This window comes from Balaenoptera physalus (genome assembly GCF_965194825.1).
Source record: "Balaenoptera physalus genome assembly, chromosome: 14".
In the NCBI taxonomy this organism is placed as follows: domain Eukaryota; kingdom Metazoa; phylum Chordata; class Mammalia; order Artiodactyla; family Balaenopteridae; genus Balaenoptera; species Balaenoptera physalus.
Genome location: NC_138893.1, coordinates 45,144,437 through 45,165,070, shown reverse-complemented (window position 1 = coordinate 45,165,070; position 20,634 = coordinate 45,144,437). Strand labels below are relative to the sequence as shown.

The 20,634-nt window shown below is 40.4% G+C and overlaps 1 protein-coding gene across 7 annotated transcripts in view; it reads right to left on the bottom strand.

Annotated features, from left to right (window-relative positions):
- The window catches only part of SORCS1 (sortilin related VPS10 domain containing receptor 1), a 556,698-nt gene that overhangs the window by 254,564 nt on the left and 281,500 nt on the right, over positions 1 to 20,634 (bottom strand). For all 7 annotated transcript variants that reach the window (XM_082425095.1, XM_082425099.1, XM_082425096.1 and 4 more), the window contains exon 3: positions 4,942 to 5,041. In XM_082425095.1, coding sequence (XP_082281221.1) covers positions 4,942 to 5,041 — 100 coding nt within the window. The remainder of the gene's footprint in view (positions 1 to 4,941; positions 5,042 to 20,634) is intronic.

The following is a 20,634-nucleotide window of genomic DNA, read 5'->3' as shown; positions in this document are numbered from 1 at the left end:
CCTGGTACCAAAAAGGTTGGGGACCAGTGCTTTAAAGGTCTAATGATCTTTGCTCTTTTATTCACCAGTTGCATGCAGCCTCAGGCAAGACACTAAACTCTCGGGACTCAGTTTCCATATCTGTTAAATGCAAAGCAGAATCTTAAAACTTCCAACATCTTTTAGGCTCTGAGTCAACGATTCCATCATTTTTCCTAAGGGAAGCTGGAGGACACTATCAACCACACCTCTTTCCTGTCCCCAAAGGTCACGTATATGATACAGACCACCCAAGCAAATGACCAGAGGAATTAAGCATGCCCAGGATATAAAGAGAGGAGGCAAGAAGTCAATAATCACACATTTACTTAGACAGTGCCGCGTACAGTACGGTAATTAAAACCTAAACATCTGGAGAAAATGCAAACAGCGTCTAATGTTGGCATGTACCAAGAGACCGGCAAGAATGGTCAATGTGTTCTGAGGAACCAGGGTCCTATTTATAGGATACAAGTCTTGGAAGGCTCTCTCAGCAGGGAAGATATTAATTAAGTGGTGATAACACAGAAAGGAGAAGGAACTCGGATATGCAGGGGGCACAGGAAATATAAAGAACAAATAGTCTCTAGGTTTTTTCTTTGCTGGGAACACACTGTACAGACAGTACAAGGATATAACAACTAAATGAATTGGCTGTTCTGAGTTTAAAAAAAACAAAACACTTTTTTTCTTCTTCTCTCCCCCAGTGAATTCCACTTAGGATTCTGTATTCTTTAATCCTTAAAGATGTTATACAATACCACGTGAAAGGAGCATAGCTAAGGTTGGTTGGGGGTGATAGGAAAGGTACTGCAGAGAGACGCACATTGAGTATAAAGAAGTTTTCTTTTTTAGGCAGAAAACAAGTAAACTCAGTGAGAATTTAAGAGTAAGACTGAAATTTCAGCATTGATTTTTTTTTTTCTTTGATACATTTGTATTAGCTCTCCCCATCACCATCTACAACCCAGATGTCCATTTCTGCTGCAGGTTAAATCATCTTTTCTCATAGAATATTATATGTAGGAAGCCAATAAACTACTGCTGAAGCCAACAAGCTTTGGGATTTATCATGAACTGGGGGAGTACTTTCCCTCGGAGGCATGGTGACAAATAGGTAGCCTGCCTCTCCTCTGGCACTAGGACCCACTCATCCTTGTACTTTTTTTTGAGCCTACCTCATATATCAGAGGCCAGGTGCTGAGTTCCTCTGAAAGAGAGGATGCTTGAGCTAGGATAATAATACCTGGGAGCCAGATTTCTATGTCTCTTAGTCAAGATTTCCTAGACTGACCTATGATGAGATTACAGTTTGTAGTGTATCAGACACATCCAGGGAAAGCTGCAGTAATTTACAGCAGGCTTGCAAAGAAATAGCCAATGAATGATCATCAATTTAAACTGCAAATAAGGGCCTGTTTCGTTCTGGATGCTGATCCCAGTAATGCCCCTAACAAGCTGCCTGCAAAGCCAGGGCCTGATGCCTGCTGTTGGAGACATATTGATTGAAGAACTGTGCTTGTCCTCATAAGCAGCTAAAAATAGCCAGAAGAATGCAAAGGCAAAACAGTTTTCTGGGAATGTAAGACGGTTACTCCGATGTCAGTTTTATTCCAGTTGCTCTCACTGATGCGAAGAGGAGAGAGAAGTATCTGGTACAAAAGGTGTTAACTTGTTAGACAGCACCCCAGAGACCTAAAAGAATTAATACAACCATTTAAAGGAGCCTGCCTTTTCACTGGAGGACGCAGAAGTCCTAGGAGAATTAGAGCAAACCTGAATGCCTTTGTCCTGCATAATTAATACAGCCTGTTAGTTCTTTTCTTCTTCTTCTTCTTTTTTTTTTTTTTTATAACACAAACTCTCATTGATTGGGGGAAATATATTCACACTTTAAAATGTTGGGCAGGTACTATCTCTTTGGTTCAAGTATGTCCCTTTGCGGGGGAAAGTCCATATTTCATGGTGATAAATTCACCTCATAAGTAGAAAAACTGAACACAAATATACTGCTATGTCAACTTTATTGATTTTTGCACCATTGTAAAGACCTTCATCATCCTCCAATATTTCTTAAATCTATCAGCATCTCAGAAAGTCACCCTGAAGGCCTCATTTATCTGTAGAGGAAAAGATCCCTTCTCCTAGGTTCACCCATAAACATTGTGATTTAAACAGCTCAGGCCTGCCTCTGCTTCTGGAAGTTAACCTGCAGAGAGAAAGCTGTTCTCAGAGTCACGGGCAACGGCTACTTCTTCTCTGGAAAAAGGATCAGCCAAGTTTTAATTTTAGCTAAATGCCCATGGCCAAATGTCTTTTTTTGAAAGCCCTGCAGGTAACTATAGATTAAGTATGCAGCCTGATTGATATTGATGTATTGACATGAATAGATTCAATGGCAGGGCTCCATTCTGTATTATGTCTAAGCTTTCCTTCTAGTCTTAGGAGCTACATCTGGACTTAAGATCTCACTCTTCAAGCCCTGCTCCTGCTAACAATGTTGTAGTCTTCAGGTCACTACCACATACTCTGCTGCTACAGAAGAGCCTATGCCTACATTCAATATTTGACATCCTATTTTTAAAAATCATATTCCTTTCTAATGGCATTAATAAAACAGAGACTGTCACTAGATGAGAACAATTCTAAGGTCTCTTCCAGCTGTAAATGCCTTTGTTTTTGCCTGTATCACTTTACAAACAGGAAAATGTAAATGACTCACCCAAAGTAACCTGCTGGATGGAAGCAGAGTCAGAGACTTCTCAACTACAGAAAGTCATAGTGCATTTACTATTAGAATACAGGATCTTTGAGGGTAGAAAGCTGGCTTACTTCTTTTGGTATCCTATAGTGCCTACAGATTGTTGATTGCTAAATGAAATTTACTAAAAATGTGAACTAGAGGAAAAATCAATAGGGATTACAAGAATCGATTCAAAGCCAACAAACATAACTAAATCTCATTATAAAAAATAAAGGATATAAGTTCAGCTCCTCAATTTAGGACTGTATACAGCAGATTAAAATTGTTTAAATGTAATTGTTGACGATGGACCGGTCATCGGCCAGGAAGGGGAAGATAGGGGTGTTCAAGGTAAATCTCTAAATTTGTGAGGTTGACATTATTGAACTGTGCTGTCCAATACTGTGGCCATCAGCCACATGTGGCTATTTACATTCAAATTAATTAAAACGAAATGAAATGTAAAATCTGGTTCCTCAGTCACACTAGCCATACTTCAAATAATAGCCCCAAGTGGTTAGTGTCTATAGTACTGGATAGCTTAGAGGTACATTTCTGTCATTGCAGAAAGTTCTACTGAACACAGCTACTTATAGAGGATAATCACTACTATCACTTCCAATAATTATATGAAGAAGGAGGAGAAGGAAGATGAGAAAAGGAGAATAAAGTGAAGAGAAAACATGATTAAGCCTTAACTGTTCTGTGCTAAACACCTGACATGCCTTAGTTCATATAATTCTTACAACTTTCCCCATGAGGTAGGTACTATAATTATCCCCATTTTCAATTTGATGACACTGTGCTTGGAGAGATTAAGTAAATCACCATAGTTATATACTTGTTAATTGGCTTAGCTGGGTTTTTACTCAAGCCATCTGACTCCAGAGTCTATGCACAATGGGAAATTATGCTGCTCCAAAATAAAAACTTGAAATGTGTAGAGCCAGAAGAAACATTACACCCTACCTAGGTGGTTCTTAATCCCAGATACGTACCAGAAGCACCTGGGGAGCTTGTGTGAGATATAGTTCCCTGAGGCCTAACCCAGAGCAACAGGAGTGGGGCTGAGGCTTGCGTATTTGGGGACGCTTAATGCTCTGAATGTACAGCCAGAGTTGAGGATGACTGTTTAGAGATGTACTAATCTACCTTCCACAGGCCAGATGACAAAATGCAGCACCTACCTACCCAAGGTCACTAACAGCACCCACGGACAGATCTGAAATGAGAACCTAGGTACCAGGGCTGCCATCATAACAGAATATGGCTTAGGACACATGAATGAAAAACCTTCTTCTGTTTCCTGATGGATACTCATATCTATTCATATAACTCACATAATACTTAGAAATTACATGTCAGAATTCAGAATTGGAGAGTGCAAATTTTTAAAACCAAACAATGAATGTAACACCACTCTCCTCTTGAGACAGATAGGTCTTTCTCATTTAAAAGCAAACATTTTCTTCCTAAGAAAATAACATCTTTCTCTGAAGAGTAAATAAACCCTCTTCATAAGAGTAGTATAATACAGTGGAAACGGTATGACTGCCAAGCAAGAAACCTGAATCTTGTCCCAACTGTGCCCATAACTCTGTGATGGGGGCAAGTCATTTCCTTTCTTTGAACCTTAGTTTTCTCATCTGTAAAATTAGCATGTGGTTTATGATGATCACCAAGGTTCCTTCCCAGCATTGCCTCCATCCTGACATTTGTGTGCAGGCTGAATAAACTTTCGAAATGAAACTTCCAACCTGCTGTAGGACAATGCATTTACTTCAACTCTAGCCAGTCTATTACTCCATGTCAAGGGAAACAGGGCGACATCACATGAAAATCCCATCTTTTCTTCTGTTTTGTCAAGGCTCATTCTGATTCTTGTCACTGATTGGTCAGAGCTCTTAACAAGAGTCTGAACATCCACTCAACAAGACATTCCCTGTAGCTGTCTTTTGGAAATGGTAATGATATACCTACCCCATCTCCCTCCTACATTCACAGCTGCTGATCTGAAAATTATGATGTGTCAGACATTCTACCACCTTAACATCCATCAACTCATCTTTATATCTCTTAAAGCTTAACTGTATTGGATTTTTAGGTGGTTTAGAGAGGTTAGCCAGCCAAGACAGAAGTCACATCATGAATAAATAGCATTCTGAATATACATTTCTTACCTTACGCTTGTTGGTAGGACACACGTAGAGATAGCTTAAAATTGTTTTCAACCCAACTTTATCATTCAGCTTCTCATAGGTTGTCCCATAATCGGTTGACCTATAATTCAAAAGGAGCATTAATGAGGACAGAAGTATATACGTCATTTGTCTGCTTGTCAGTATAATGCATGTTTTACATAGTAGAATGGCTCTCCAGAGGTTTCTAAATGATTCATGTAGTACATAATGATGCTTAATTATGTACACAGTAGCATCATGTGAGTGGTTAACATTTGCATTTAAATTGAATTGGTAAAAATTAAAACTCCATCTCTCACTGCTCCTTAAGGTACGTGCATTGCATAAAGAATGTGTTTAACTTTCAAAGATTGAGAATGAGGGTGTCCCTTGAATTAACCAAAGAAATAAAGACCTTCTACTCAGATTTGACATTTCCAAACGTCTGCTTTATCTTTGGCAAGTGGAAAAGCAGGTTCTCCTGATTTATCTACAAGCTGTGTTTTCTCTCATGAGTCACAGAATATATGGTGGGTCAGTCCCTCCAAAGGTCATTCAGTCTTTTGCTATTATTTAAGAATAAGAAAATGTCTTGATAATAAGTGAAATTTCACAATTCTATTTGGTGGCCTTTTCCAGTGTTAAGCCACCTGGAGTTGGGAGAATACTACTTCTTGGTACTGACTCTATCTTTTTTGGAGATTCTCTCATCTCTTCTTGATGCTGGTCAGTAACTTATTAATTCAGACTGAATAAATAGGCCTTAATCACCTCTTCTATGTAAGTCTATTACATATTTCAAAATTGTACATCTTATTAGATCATCATTGCAACCATGTACAGTAGGAAATATTATCTGTATTTGAAGAAAGTGGTTCAGAGAACTTAAGTGACCTATTCAAAGCCAGTTAGAATTTGACTCTAGGTATCCTGGCCCTAAGCCCCGTGTTGTTTACATTATACCATAGCTTTGTTTGTTTTTTGTTGGTTTTTTTTAATTTAAAGGAAACATATAAAATCTCTTGTCAGCCTTCTTTATACATATAGGAGATTCCCAATGAAAATGAAATTCATTCATTCATTTACATTTGTAGAGCCTCTAAAATGGACCAGGCCCTGTGCTATGTAGCAGGATACAACACAAGCCCCTACTCTCAAGAATCTAACAGCTTTTTATTTTATTTAGTTATTTATTTTTGGCTGCATTGGGTCTTTGTTGCTGCACGTGGGCTTTCTCTAGTTGCAGCGAGTGGGGGCTACTCTTTCCTGTGGCGCGCGGGCTTCTCATTGTGGTGGCTTCTCTTGTTGCAGAGCATGTGCTCTAGGTGTACGGGCTTCAGTAGTTGTGGCATGTGGGCTCAGTAGTTGTGGCTCGCGGGCTCTAGAGTGCAGGCTCAGCAGTTGTGGTGCACGGGCTTAGTTGCTCTGTGGCATGTGGGATCTTCCCAGACCAGGGCTCGAACCCGTGTCCCCTGCATTGGCAGGCGGATTCTTAACCATTGTGCCACCAGGGAGGTCCCAAGAATCTAACAGCTTTGAGAGGCAGAAAAAAAGTTGCAATGTGTTATGTGTAATGAAAGAGATAAAAATTAACAAGACTCAGAAAATAAAGTTGGTTTAATTAGAAAACCACAAGAATGTAATTATTTTAATTTATTTCTGATATTGATAGAAGTTACATATTCCCATAGACCATAAAGACTAAATAGAAGAATTTTCTGTTAACAACCTCAACACCATATATTAAGAGCCTACTCTGGACCAGGCACTGGAGACAGAAAGCTATAAAATATAAGTTCCTGGAATTAAGAAATTAAGAATTATTGTGGCTGGGGATCCAGGGATCTCTTTACCCTAAAAATTTATATATACATATATATAATACATAAATATTATAAATGACATTATATTATGATAATATATAATATTATATATATAAATTAAAAGTAAATAAATATAAATAGTCAATACTTTATAAAATTTAGATTATACTCCAAATCACTGAAGATTGGAGTGGTATGAAAAGTTTCTTGGGGGCTTCCCTGGTGGCGCAGTGGTTGAGAATCCGCCTGCCAATGCAGGGGACACGGGTTCGAGCCCTGGTCTGGGAGGATCCCACATGCCGCGGAGCAACTAGGCCCGTGCGCCACGATTACTGAGCCTGCGCGTCTGGAGCCTGTGCTCCGCAACAAGAGAGGCCGCGACAGTGAGAGGCCCGCGCACCGCGATGAAGAGTCGCCCCCGCTCGCCGCAACTAGAGAAAGCCCTCGCACAGAAACGAAAACCCAACACAGCCAAAAATAAATGAATAAATTAATTAATTTAAAAAAAAAAAAAAAAAGAAAACTTTCTTGGAAGGACTACGGACCTTGAAAATGGAAAATCGGTAGGGCTTTAGAAAAGGGATGTAGAGTTGACCCTTGAACAACAAGGGAGTTAGGGGCACCAACTAACTCTTCCTGTAGTCAAAAATCAGCCTATAACTTACAGTCAGCCCTATATATATATGTGGTTTCTCCACATCTGTGGTTCTGCATCCAAGGATTCAAACAACCACAGGTTGTATAGTACTATAGTATTTACTACTGAAAAAAATCCATGTATTAGTGGATGCACACAGTTCAAACCTGTGTTGTTCAAGGGTCAGCTGTAGTCAGAGCATCAAAAACTAGAAGTACCTTGTGTAATCCAAATATATAACTGGATTTCCTCAGGACCAGTCTGTGCTCTAGCCCAACTGAACAAACACTGGCTTGATAACCAAGAATATTTGAAGAATGATCCCAAACTCTTCACAGAAGATCTTATCCATGAACCACAACAAACTTCTTCAAATTCTCCTTCCATATTTACTTTTTTCTCCTCAAACTCATCTTGATGTGAAAATCCCTCCTACTTTCTAAGAAATATCTGAGACTTCTTCCCTTACTCAGTCTAATCTTGGTGTTTGACTATTTTTTTCCACTCTTACCGTGGCCTTACTGGGTCAACTTTCTCTTCTTACTAAGACTTGCTTGTCTCCAAAATTTCACTAGTCTTTCTCTAACTGCTTTTACTGGAAAACTTTTTCTATTTAGTATTCTGGACAATACTCACAAGTTCAAGGACAAAAAACCCAGATGCAAAATCTATGGGGGGCGGTGATGAGAGGAAGATGAAATGTACAAATACCTCTACATTAATAAATTTTGCCTAGTGATAGGTGGAAATCAATAGGACTATGTTGGAGATGAGAGAATGGTTCAATGTTTCTAGTGGGATAATGGAAAGGAGGCCAGAGAGGTAGGGATCAGTCTATAAAAGCATGATAATTAGTTTCTTATAATTTCTATCAACTTGATCTCTGAGCTACTCAATGAATATTTTTACATTCAAAAAACATACTACAAGGGCAAACTCTGTGTGTGTGTGTGTGTGTGTGTGTGTGTGTGTATTTTATTGAAATCCCAATGTGACAAGATGATAATGGAGTGACTACTTCAGATTTACATTAACAACTTCTTTTTCAGATAGCTTACAATATGTTATTGGGCACTTTTCTCTTATTATAACATCACCAATCCAGATACTTCAGGTATCTTCCATTACTTTTTGTGCCATTTTTTGCCCCTTGATTTTCCAAAGCTCAAAAAGTGAATCGAAATTTGTTAATTCTCAATTCCAGCAGAACTAAATGTTTAAACATTATGGTATTATAATAATTGATAGATAGAAAGAAGAAAAATAAATGATATATTTCCACACATCCTAAATGGCACAGACTGGCAATTCTCCGTGGTTGTCCCACAGAACTAGAATTAGAGTGTTGACAAGTATCATGGGTAAAACTAACAAACAGCTAGAATACACTGGTACAATGACACAGGAGTGAAAATACTCAATACTTGCAAACCAGTTGGCAAACAGTTACTGCACCAAGTTCACAGAACAGCTACTTCCACCAGCTTCACCACCATGGTCTCTCCTTGGAGAACTCCCAGATCACCTCACAGTCCCAGCAACCGAAAGACTGGGGGCTGGCACAGCAGACGTCCCCAAGAAACCTGCTCCAGCACCTGTTCTGAATGGCCACTGCCTACTCCAGTCAGCCTGAGCCCCAGCGGAGGAGACAGTGACCTTGGAGGAGGCACTGCACCCTGGAAGGCAATTCCTAGTGCCCATCTGCAAACTCCCCTTCACAGCTAACAGATGCTTCCAGTTATGCCTGCATGGTCAAATGCGGGAAATTCAGTCTCCCAGGTATGTGGGCTCTGAAAGAGCAGGGGAAAGACAGACAGTTGAGCGGCAGGCTGGCTGTTGAGCCAGTGCACTAGCTGTTAATATTTCAAGTATCGTCTCTAGATATGGGGGAGAGGAGTGTGACCTAAGATCAAAAAATGTTAGGAAACACTTGATAAGGCAAAATTTAATGTTTCTTCACTTCAGAACTTAGAAATTTTATTATTCTTATATACATGCATAAATTTTATTATTCTAATATACACTGTGAACCTCTTACATGCATATTTCATGAAGCATTTTCAAAGCATATTTGATTATAGGATCCATTCTTGAGAGATATCTAATGAGATTAGTGTTCTGAACAACATACTTTGGGAAACAATAGGAAGGACAAAAAAAAAAAAAAAAAAGCCAAAAAAGATTATGGATCTTGGTTTCATAAGAAAAGGAGAACAATAAAAATATTTAAAACAAATCAAATCTGCAAAGAGAAATGCCAGTTATGCTAACCATAGTGACTGCTGTTGTAAAGACAATAAAGGGAAGTAATCTTAAAAAATATGTATCATACACAGACATATTTAAGACACAATATAAGCAGCCTTGATAAATAGCAAATGATTAAATCAAGGATTGCAGGTTCTTGCTTTTGATCCTTAATCCTTATTCTACCCTTTCTATGAACATATCTTAAATAGTGACTTTTAGAACATTTCAAAGATGTCTTTATTTAAGTATTTATTATATGCATAGAACTAAGATGAGCTTCTCTAAGGGGTAGAGAAACCACATTCAAGGCATGGCACCTGCCTTCCAAGAACTTACGGTCTCTTTGAAATGACAAAGTCCCCCAGTTGAAGAAGGATGAATACAGGGCATGGCTAGTTTCCACAAGGAGTGGCAGAAATAAAATGTGTGATTGGATTTCCTCTACTATAATGTTATAACATCAAATGAGATAATAAATAAGCACAGAATCATTTGTAAACTAAATTAATCCATAAAAAGTGCCAAGCACAATAGCTGGTATGTAATAAACAATCTACAAATGATAGTTTTTGTTGTTCATTTTATCACTCATCTTTTTTTCTTGATTTTTCATATTCTTTGCCCAACACAACTAAAACCGATCACACGAACCCTCAAGGAAAATCTGAATCACTGAAAATGAGTTAGAGTTAGTTTGCTTAGAAGATAAGACTATTTCATCAAGCTATTACCATTTTAAAATGTAACCACATTTAGCCTATCATATTTTAAAGGATATGTGCTAGTACCTTTGTGTGGGACTTGGATCAGAAAGATAAGGGTAAGAACTGGAATTTGATAGTTAAAGATTCTGCACTCAGCTTCTATAGTAATTGTGCCAGGATTCCATTGCTGAATAGACTGCTATGCTTAAGACACCTAACAGAAAATAAAAACGAACATTTATTGGGTGCTTACAATGTGATCTAAGCTCTTCAGCTCATACAGAATCCCATGAGATGGACACTGATAGTCACATGCTACAGATACGGAAGGCTCAGATGCATAACTAACCTGCTTAACTAAGGCCACAGAACTTGGAGGTACAGCCCTCATTCTGGGCTGTATCCTTAACCCCATGCTGCACTGGCTCTCTCAAAAGTTACAAGAGGAAAAGGAAATACACTTACAAACTCTAGTTTTGTATTTCTTAGTAAAAGGAATATGAACTGAACTCATTAGAAGTTCCTTGTGGTATAGGCCAAAACTTCGCTTCTCTTCATACTTAGTAAAAATACAGAGGCCCTGCCAGGGAGAATCGATATTAAGAAAAGCATAACCAGGGCTTCCCCAGTGGCGCGGTGGTTGAGAATCTTGCCTGCCAATGCAGGGCACCAGGGTTCGAGCCCTGGTCCAGGAAGATCCCACATGCCACGGAGCAACTAAGCCCATGCACCACAACTACCGAGCCTGTGCTCTAGAGCCCGTGAGCCACAACTACTGAGTCCACGTGCTGTAACTACTGAAGCCCATACACCTAGGGCCAGTGCTCCGCAGCAAGAGAAGCCACAGCAATGAGAAGCCCGTGCACCACAACAAAGAGTAGCCCCTGCTCTCCACAACTAGAGAAAGCCCATGCGCAGCAACGAAGACCCAACACAGCCAAAAATAAATAAAATAAATAAATTAAAAAAAAAAAAGAAAAGCATAACCAGAAACTCTCACAATGATGTATGAGGAAAAGAAAGTATGTCTTTGATCTGGTCTACCTTGGCTCCTGGGAAGCCTAGAAATATGGACAAAGTGAGTGGGTCAAACTGTTAATGATTTGATGATGGCTCATGAAGATTACCAAGATGTCACAGCCTAATAGCACAAGCAATGACTTGAAGTCGAACAGAACTGGACTCAGGAGCTCACTATCTGAGTAACCAACCAGTCAGTGTACTGGTCTCCATAACAAACTCCAGACTTGCTATAGAAAAGTCACATTTACTTTTATATCTGATAGGTTTGCAATATAATTCTGAGATGCGCATTCCTCAATCCCTCTCCTTTTCCTCTCTCCTGCCCACCCCTGCCCACTCCAGCCTTGTTATTCTCTGTAACTAGAAAGCTCTTTCCCCAGATACCCTGACAGATGGCCCCTCACTTCTTTCTGGACACCATTCGTGCTGTATGAAATAGTGACCCCTCTCACTCTCCCAGCACACTGCACCTCCTTAGCCTCTTTTATTTTCATAGTATTTACCCCCATCTGATAGATTTTTAGTTATTTTTTGTTGTTGTCTGTCATCTTCCACCAGAATGTAAGCTCCATGAGAGTAGGAAAGATGTCTGTTTTGTGCACAGCTGTCTTCCTAGCTCTCAGAAGAGTCCCCCAGACACTTGTGAAACCCAATTGTTTTTGCCCGAGTGGCTGACTTCACAGATGTTTGCTCTTCTTGTGTGGTCCACTGGATTTCTACTAATGCAAAATTAAGAGGCTCACTTAGTCTGGCAAAAACCACTGCAGTCCCTGCCGTGCGCAGATACAATCAGCTATGCAGGATGAAGCGGGACTCGGGTGGTGAACGTGTTCTATGCTCCTCTACTTTTCAGTGGAGAAACCTCTGCCTGGCATCTATTTCCTGACTACTCTAAGTACCATAAAGACGGCGCACATCTTTGCTCACCCCCAAGTCCCTAGTCTCCAGGATGATGCTGGCACATAACAGGCGCCTCCTGCATACCGAGGCTGAATGAATACATGAAGCCTGATGGACACACTCTCTGAACCAAGGATGAGCCAGGCTACTTCTTCAAAAAGGCTTTAGAAAGTATCCACATAACCTGACCCCCTCCTTCTCCACCTCCAGGCCCCGGAGAGGGGAGATGCTCTCTCCCACACACCGTGCCATGTTGCCAAGGTCACAAAACCAAGACTCAAGCTGTAGAGGGAAGCCTGGGGACAGGAGGCATCCAGGTATCACTGAAATCAGCTCAAATGAGACGTCCTGAAAGCAGAACAGTGTTTACCTCTAAATCAAGCGGCTGCGGCTTCAGTGTTTTGTTTCTTTCCTAAAATCATTAAGAGCAGCCACCTCCATTGTTCCTGGTGCATTTGGAGGCATAAAAATAGCTTCCGAAGGCAAAGGTGCACAGGCTGCATCCAGACTCCGCTCCTGCCTAACTCAGGATGCGTGAGGTTAAAGCGGTGAGAGTAATTTAGGGTTTGGAAAATGTTTGCGAGTGAGTCGACATTTAAATAACTTCATTATCATTCATTGACAGATTTTTTTTTAACTTGTCAGTGCAACTGATATTTCTATTACCATGTTATAACAAACCTCTGCACATTTAAAAGATAGTCACCAGATTCCATTAGTCTACCCACCGTCAAGAAAACATCTCCCAATCCGTTTTTCATAATACCTCGAGAATAGGCAGTCTACATCAAATGATGACGTGGAGCTGAAGGAAATCGTCTCCTGCTTTCTAAGGATTCTGCCCTGAAATACGTTTGCCTGTCAGCCTAAACATATAATTTAAACGTGCTGCTGAGACATTATGGTGAATCCAGAGCTGAACAAGCTTCCCTCCATTTCTTGGATACACTGAGCTTTTCAGATTAACCTGCAGAATCAGAGCAAAGTGGGTTCAACAGCAGGATCGGGGGAGGCATGTCAATGTGCTTGACAGATACTTCCGCTCTGCCATATGTCACGGTATTTGCAATGTAATTTAATTTGTAATAAAAAACTGTTTATTTTTTAAATGTAAGGGACAGTACCTATGTGTTAATAAGCTGTGAAAGTCCTCTCTCATCTTTCTGGTCTTTCTTTGCGATCATTCTTCCTTTCCTTGTATCATCATACTGTGCTTTTTTTTTTTTTTTATTGAAGTATAGTCGATTTACAATGTTGTGTTAATTTCTGCTGTATAGCAAAGTGATTCAGTTATACATATATATATATTCTTTTTCATATTCTTTTCCATTATGGTTTATCACAGGATATTGAATGTAGTTCCCTGCATCACACTGTGTTCTTGATGCTTCTAGTCACACAGGGCAGCTGAGATAAGAAACTTGAATATGTTTGATTGTAAGTGTATGGATATCGCCCCATGGGAAAGCGGCGATATAGAATACAAGACATTGCCACCCATAGACATTTCTGCAGTAAGTAAACCGATCTATATTACAGTTAACATTAAAGAAAGGGGTTACCCTTACCTCTGAAATATCTTCCAATTCATTTTTTGAGTATAAAAATAACCAAAATTGGTACTGATACCCAGATCTCTGACTATGTTGCTTAAGAAAGGGAGGACACATTAATTTAGGCAGAGGTCTCCTGTTCAGCTTTTTGGGGAACGGGTACAGAAAAGAGTAATTTTCCTAACGAGGTGATGTCCATGAGTTCCTTCTGACACACACACACGCACACACACATACACAGGATTGTCTGTCTCCAACGTCTTTTTTTAAAAAATTTATTTATTTTTGGCTGTGTTGGGTCTTCGTTGCTGCATGCGGGCTTTCTCTAGCTGCAGTGAGCGGGGGCTACTTTTCATTGCGGTGCGCGGACTTCTCATTGCGGTGGCTTCTCTTGTTGCGGAGCACGGGCTCTAGGCGCACGGGCTCTAGAGCACAGGCTCAGTAGTTGTGGCGCACACGCTTAGTTGCTCCGCAGCATGTGGGATCTTCCCGGACCAGGGCTCGAACCTGTGTCCCCTGCATTGGCAGGCGTATTCTTAACCACTGCGCCACCAGGGAAGCCCCCCCAGTGTCTCTTATGTGTACCCTCCACTTCAGCTCTCCTTCCATCTCTGGGGCAGGCCGTTGTCATCTCTGCAGTGGCTATATCTTGTTGCAATAGTCCAGGAGAAACTACTACTCACTCCTTTTCGTAGATACGGCCTCCCTCATGCCTCCACGTCTTTGCAAATACAATACCCATTGCTCAAGAGACACAGTGGTGGCAGTGGGGAGGTCAGAGGACACACGTTCCTTATCATCTTTCAAGATTCCACTCCACTGTCAGTTTCCCTGGGATGCCTTTCCTGACAACGCCAGTTGACTGGCAGCCTTTATTCATTCTTCTGTGACATCCCAGACCCCACCCCCCGCTATGTTGTACTGAAATTGTCAAGGTTCACAGTTTCCCGTGCCAATAGACTGCCTTCTTCTGAAGGCAGGACTAGCTCACGTTTTTCCTTTCGCCCTTCTTTTTGCTCATCAAAATTCATTTATATACTTCCAGGCTGGACTCAAATATCCCTTCCTTCTTGGAGCTTTTCCACATCCCTCTGCTGAATGGAATGACTCTCTCTTTTACACCCCATGTAACTGCCTTGAACTTTTCTTATGTTGCTTTTCATATTCTGCCATATATTACCCTTATCCGGGTCTACTCCCCTCTCACCTGATGGCCATCTATTAGACAGCAAGTTGCATTTATGCTTTACTCTGCTGTCTCTCTCCACCGCTGTAGCTTCCCCTTGCCATCCAAAAGGTGCTCAGACAACGTTGCTGATTGAATTGAACACCCTGAAATCTTTTCCTCTATTACCAGAAGATGTAATTTGAGAAATTTCACGTGTTTTTTTGCCATTTCTTTTTGGAGGGCGAGGGAGCAAGAAAATTTCAGGGCTCCCTGCTGAGTTTGAGTCAGGCAGGAGTAATTCCGAGGCACAATATAAGAGAATAGGGGCTTACTTAGGAAGCACTCATACAAATATGTATGTAAAATATATTATGCATTAATGTATTAAATATTATATATAAATGGAGCAATGGAAAATATAACATGCATTTATCAGTTACAGGGGTAAAGATAAATTTAGGAGAAAGGCATGTCTGCTCAGCTTTTTAAAGGGTTCTCTCTTTTGATACGACCCTAATCCCCAGGCATTTCTGATCCAACACAGAGAGCTTCCATTATCATGCTGAGGTCACATCCTCATAGGCTGCATCACCCTACACTTATAATTGATTGTGTCAAATATTTTACAAATAATCATAGTGGACATTCACTGAATGCTTAAAACATTCCACACCCTGGGCTGACAAGCACTTTGCAAGGATTACCTCATTTAATCTTTGGAACACCCTATGAGTTAAGTACTGCTATGACCCACATTTTACAGATGTAGAGATTGAGACTTAAAGAGGAAAGGCAACTTGCCCATAACACAGAGCAATGATGAGCAGGGCCTGGATTCAAACTTGGGCAGTTAGTTCCCAAAGCCAGCTTCATACAGACACAAGGTGGCTCATCCATTCAAGATCTGTGTTCTTTATAGAAAGATGGAATAGTTTGTCTGGGAAAAAAACGGAATTTTCCAATGGAGCCCCAGAAATTAGATCACCTTCCTCCCCAATGATGAAACACTACTGTTTATAATATTTGCCAGCTATCATTCTAAAGTCAGTTTTCTGTTTGAACGAGGACCCTTAGTCAAAGCATCTAATAAACCAAGGCTCCAAAGGTGTATGATGGTTCTAGGCGCTCTGCAGTCTATCCCCCTACTTGTGAAGAATGCACAGTACCAGCCATGACATGATACCCACATACATACCCCTTGTTCTAGAATGCTTATCAGAAAATGAATTTAACCTGCAACTGCTCTTCATCATGTGCTATTTCTGCCAGAGTGCTGCATGGTCCTCTCACATGACACTCTGGTTGGCTAAAGGAGCACTGTGATTATCTTGCCTGGAAATACGCAAAAATAAGTAAAATATTTATCAAATGAAGCCAATGTTACTCGGTCGTCCTAGTCTTTCAATCAGAACATACAAATGAAAACTATGAAAAAATGTATTCTGGAAGCATAAGCAACTAATCATTTAGTGGTGACAACAGGACATACTTGATTCCCTGATATTAAAATGATTCAATTATCCTAAATGATAGAAGTTGTTCTCTGGGTGTCATGATATAAGGTTATCTTTTTTTTAATTAATTTATTTATTTTGGGCTGCGTTGGGTCTTCACTGCTCTGCGCGGGCTTTCTCTAGTTGCGGCGAGCGGGGGCTACTCTTTGGTGCGGTGCGTGGGATTCTCATTGCGGTGGCTTCTCTTGTTGCGGAGCACGGGCTCTAGGCGTGTGGGCTTCAGTAGTTGTGGCTCACAGGCTCTAGAGCGCAGGCTCTGTAGTTGTGGCACACGGGCTTAGTTGCTCTGTGGCATGTGGGATCTTCCCGCACCAGGGATCAAACCCGTATCCCCTGCATTGGCAGGCGGATTCTTTTTTTTTTTTTTTTTTAATTAATTAATTTATTTATTTATGGCTGTGTTGGGTCTTCGTTTCTGTGCGAGGGCTTTCTCCAGTTGCGGCAAGTGGGGGCCACTCTTCATCGCGGTGTGCGGGCCTCTCACTATCGCGGCCTCTCTTGTTGCGGAGCACAGGCTCCAGACGCGCAGGCTCAGTAATTGTGGCTCACGGGCCTAGTTGCTCCGCGGCATGTGGGATCTTCCCAGACCAGGGCTCGAACCCGTGTCCCCTGCATGGGCAGGCAGATTCTCAATCACTGCACCACCAGGGAAGTCCAATATCAGGTTATCTTGTTAGTTTTTTTTTTTTTTTCTATAAATGGTAGGAACCTCAAACTCACATGATGGTGTGTAACTGAGCTTTTGCTACCTTTAGTGTTCTAAAAGTTAAGTGAAGTGGAAATTGGAGAGGACTGGACCATCTGATCTCTAGCCATGACTGTAACATCCAAGAATTCCTGTAGCAGGAGTTTTGGGGAACTCTACATCCATGGTGAAGCCTAGAGTTAGGCTTGTAGATAAATATCATCCCAAAGTTGTAGGAGACAACCCGGGGTTGGAGTGTCAAGATAGGGGTATATCCTCTTTGTCTGTTGTATGTTGTCGGTTTTCTGTTTAGCTTCTTTAAGGATGAAATGATTGTGTCTGGTCGGAAAACATGGTTTGTTCACTACTGCACGTCATTGCAATGTCTTAAATAATCACCATTTATTGTGGGGGGGGATCCCTACCTATTACTGTGAGGAAAGCTAAGAATTCTAAAATGTTAGCTCTTCAATAAGGTCTTAGAGATAATCTCATTATTTCTGTTCAATGGTTTACATTTTTTTTATTAAAGCAGTGGGGCGTTTAAGACCTCCTCTAATTATGTGGTAGACACATAAGGAGTTAGATGCATTGAAACCCCTGTCATTCACCCCAACCGACCCTCCAGACACCCTAGTTAACCTCTTTTAGTAACTCTTTAACACTTTCACACGACCTCTTGAAATCAATAAAGTACAGTTTCCACACAATAGAATAACTCTGACTTTATGATTCTGCAGATAAGCATTTAGTTGAGGCCCAAGTCATGAAGAAAACCCAGGTTTTCCGATTCATGTGCTAAGGCATTTCTCAGAATTACAGGATATCAAATATGCAAAAGTACCTTCATCTCGTCAGAGAAAAAAATTATAAAGCTTAGCCATCTTAGAATTAATTCATACTGTAAGAAAGAAACATGATTCCATATATGAAAGTTAATTCTCCTCCAAAACTAAAAACAAAGCAAACAAATAAAAAAATCAGAGGCATAGATGTATAAGAAACTATGTGTAATCACACTTCGGAAGCACATCAAACTGAATAGTGTTTACATTCAGGAAAGGGACCAGGATGAGGGATGATAGTCAATCAAAGAGGATGGTAAAAATCACAAATGATATATAATGCTTACAGAGAATGTATTCCAGCATCCCTCATGGAATGAGATTTAAAAGGAAAGCGCAAAAATACTTCAGTCATTGATCTTTATCCCAGCCAGTCTGCATGCAGTGATATCTAACCCACCCACAGGAAATATCCCTTTCACAAAATCTGATGGTCCAGCCAACTGGAGCTGGAGCTCTAACCGACACCATCACTCTAGGCCACACTGACACTTGTCCACAAATCAGGAGAAATGCCAGGTCCTACTTCCCTCAGCTCTTCCAATTTTATTCAAAAAGCAAAGTAATCCAGGAAAAACTGGCAGTTCCACCCATAATGCTACCATCGTCCCTTCCCTGCATTCTTAAATGCATCGAGATGAACACAATATAAACTAAAACACTCAGACCCTTCTTGGCCTGCATCTTTTTGTGGCACTGGTGGCACCAGAATACTTGGTAACAGTTGCTGTAAAATGTCCACCAGAAGTCTAAGACTTTGATTCTTCATGATCAGGCACAATGTGAGGTTAATCTAATTGTTAGAAATACAGTGTATTGATAGTGTAATGGTCCATTCATTCATTCATTCATTCATTCAACAATTATTTGTTCTGTCTCCTATGTTCCAGGCCTTGTTCCTGGCACTGGAAATAAAACAGAGAAAGAAGAAATAAATACAAAATTGTTGTTCTTTTGGAGCTTACATTCTAGTGGAAAGAGATTATAAACACATAAACAAATGTATAAATAATTTTTCAGGTGACAGTAGATACTAAGAAAGTAAAGGAAACAGAGTAAGGAGGATGGAGAATGAGAATGGGGCATGTTACATTACAGAGCATAATCAGGGAGGGCCTCGCTGATAAGGCATTTGAGGATAAATCTGAGTGATATAAGTGGGGAGGTGCACATGTTGAGAAAGAGTGTTACAGGCAGAGGGAAAAGCAAGTGCAAGGACACTGAGTCAGGTCCAAGCTCAGGGTGTCTGACTTATGGCCAGGAGGTGAGCATGCCTGGAGCAAAGACTACTAACAAGGAGGATCAAACTTGGTCTCTCACCAAGATAAAAGCACCTCGACCACATTGAGCTTTGCAGGCCATGCTAAGCCTTTGGAAGTTTCTGAGAAGGGGGTGAGCTTTATCTCACTAAGGTTTTAATAGAGTGAAGGTTCTAGGATTTACACATGGGAGCTTAGTTTCCCTGTCTGTAAAATGGGAGAAAAAAATGGTATCGGTCTCATAGGATTGTTAGAAGGGTTAAATGAGATGCTCCCTAGAAAATTCTTGGCAAGTAGTAAGCATGTATCAGTGTAAGCAGTTATTACTGTGGTTGATGATTAGTTCAAGAGAAGTTGCTTACAATGAACAGAGTTAGGAGATATAAGCTGAGGGCTCAAAGGACCAAAATTATATACGATAAAACAGATCACCAATTTAGAACTACTTATGTTTTTTTTTTTAAGTTTTAGTATGTAGCTCCATTTATTTAAGAACTACTTATCTTAAATCCTAAAGGAAGAAAAAAAAACACAGGAAAAATAATGGAAAGGGAGATGCAGCATGATTTCTTAAAACTGAGATCATTTTCCTTGATTATATATTCCTAGAGGATATTTACTAGGATATGTTGATAACAGTGGCACCCGTGGAACTTGTATGTTGGGCTTGAAGGGCTGAAATACTATGTACTTGAAAACTAGATTTCATCCTCACAAAACATCAGGAAACACTGCTTGATGGAGGTGAGCTGGTGGCATATTATTTTACAGAACGAAACTTATGTCTGAATGGAACTTATTTCCAATACCATGACCAAGACTCTTCTAAAAGGTTTTGGCCCTATAACTTATTATTTTTCATTTCCCAAAGCCAACCAAATTGATTTTCTACATACTTCCCTGAGTTTTACAGTCCTATTTTTCAAACTACATTTCTCTCATTCTCTCAAAAATAATACGTCCTCCAATTCACCTCCATTAAGCAGTATTTTCAATTTTCAATATCTGGCTCCCGTTTCTAATTGTACCAATAACTTCTTCAACTCAAGGCCTTCACACTTTTCTCACTTCAGAACATTTAGTGTTTATATGCCTACCTTACAAGAAAAGCGATTAGGGGTCACCCTTCCAAGAGGGGTCAATGCCAGGACTTGTCACAGTAATGGGCTCTGAAGTTGCCAATGCAGGCTTTGCCAATGACCTGCTGAGTGACCTTGGGCAAGTTGCCCAACGTCTCTGGGCTGTTCTTCAATAATGCTGATTGACCTTACAAGGTTGCTGGGAGGAATCACTAATCAACCTGATTGGGAAACAGTCAATATAGAGAGCTTT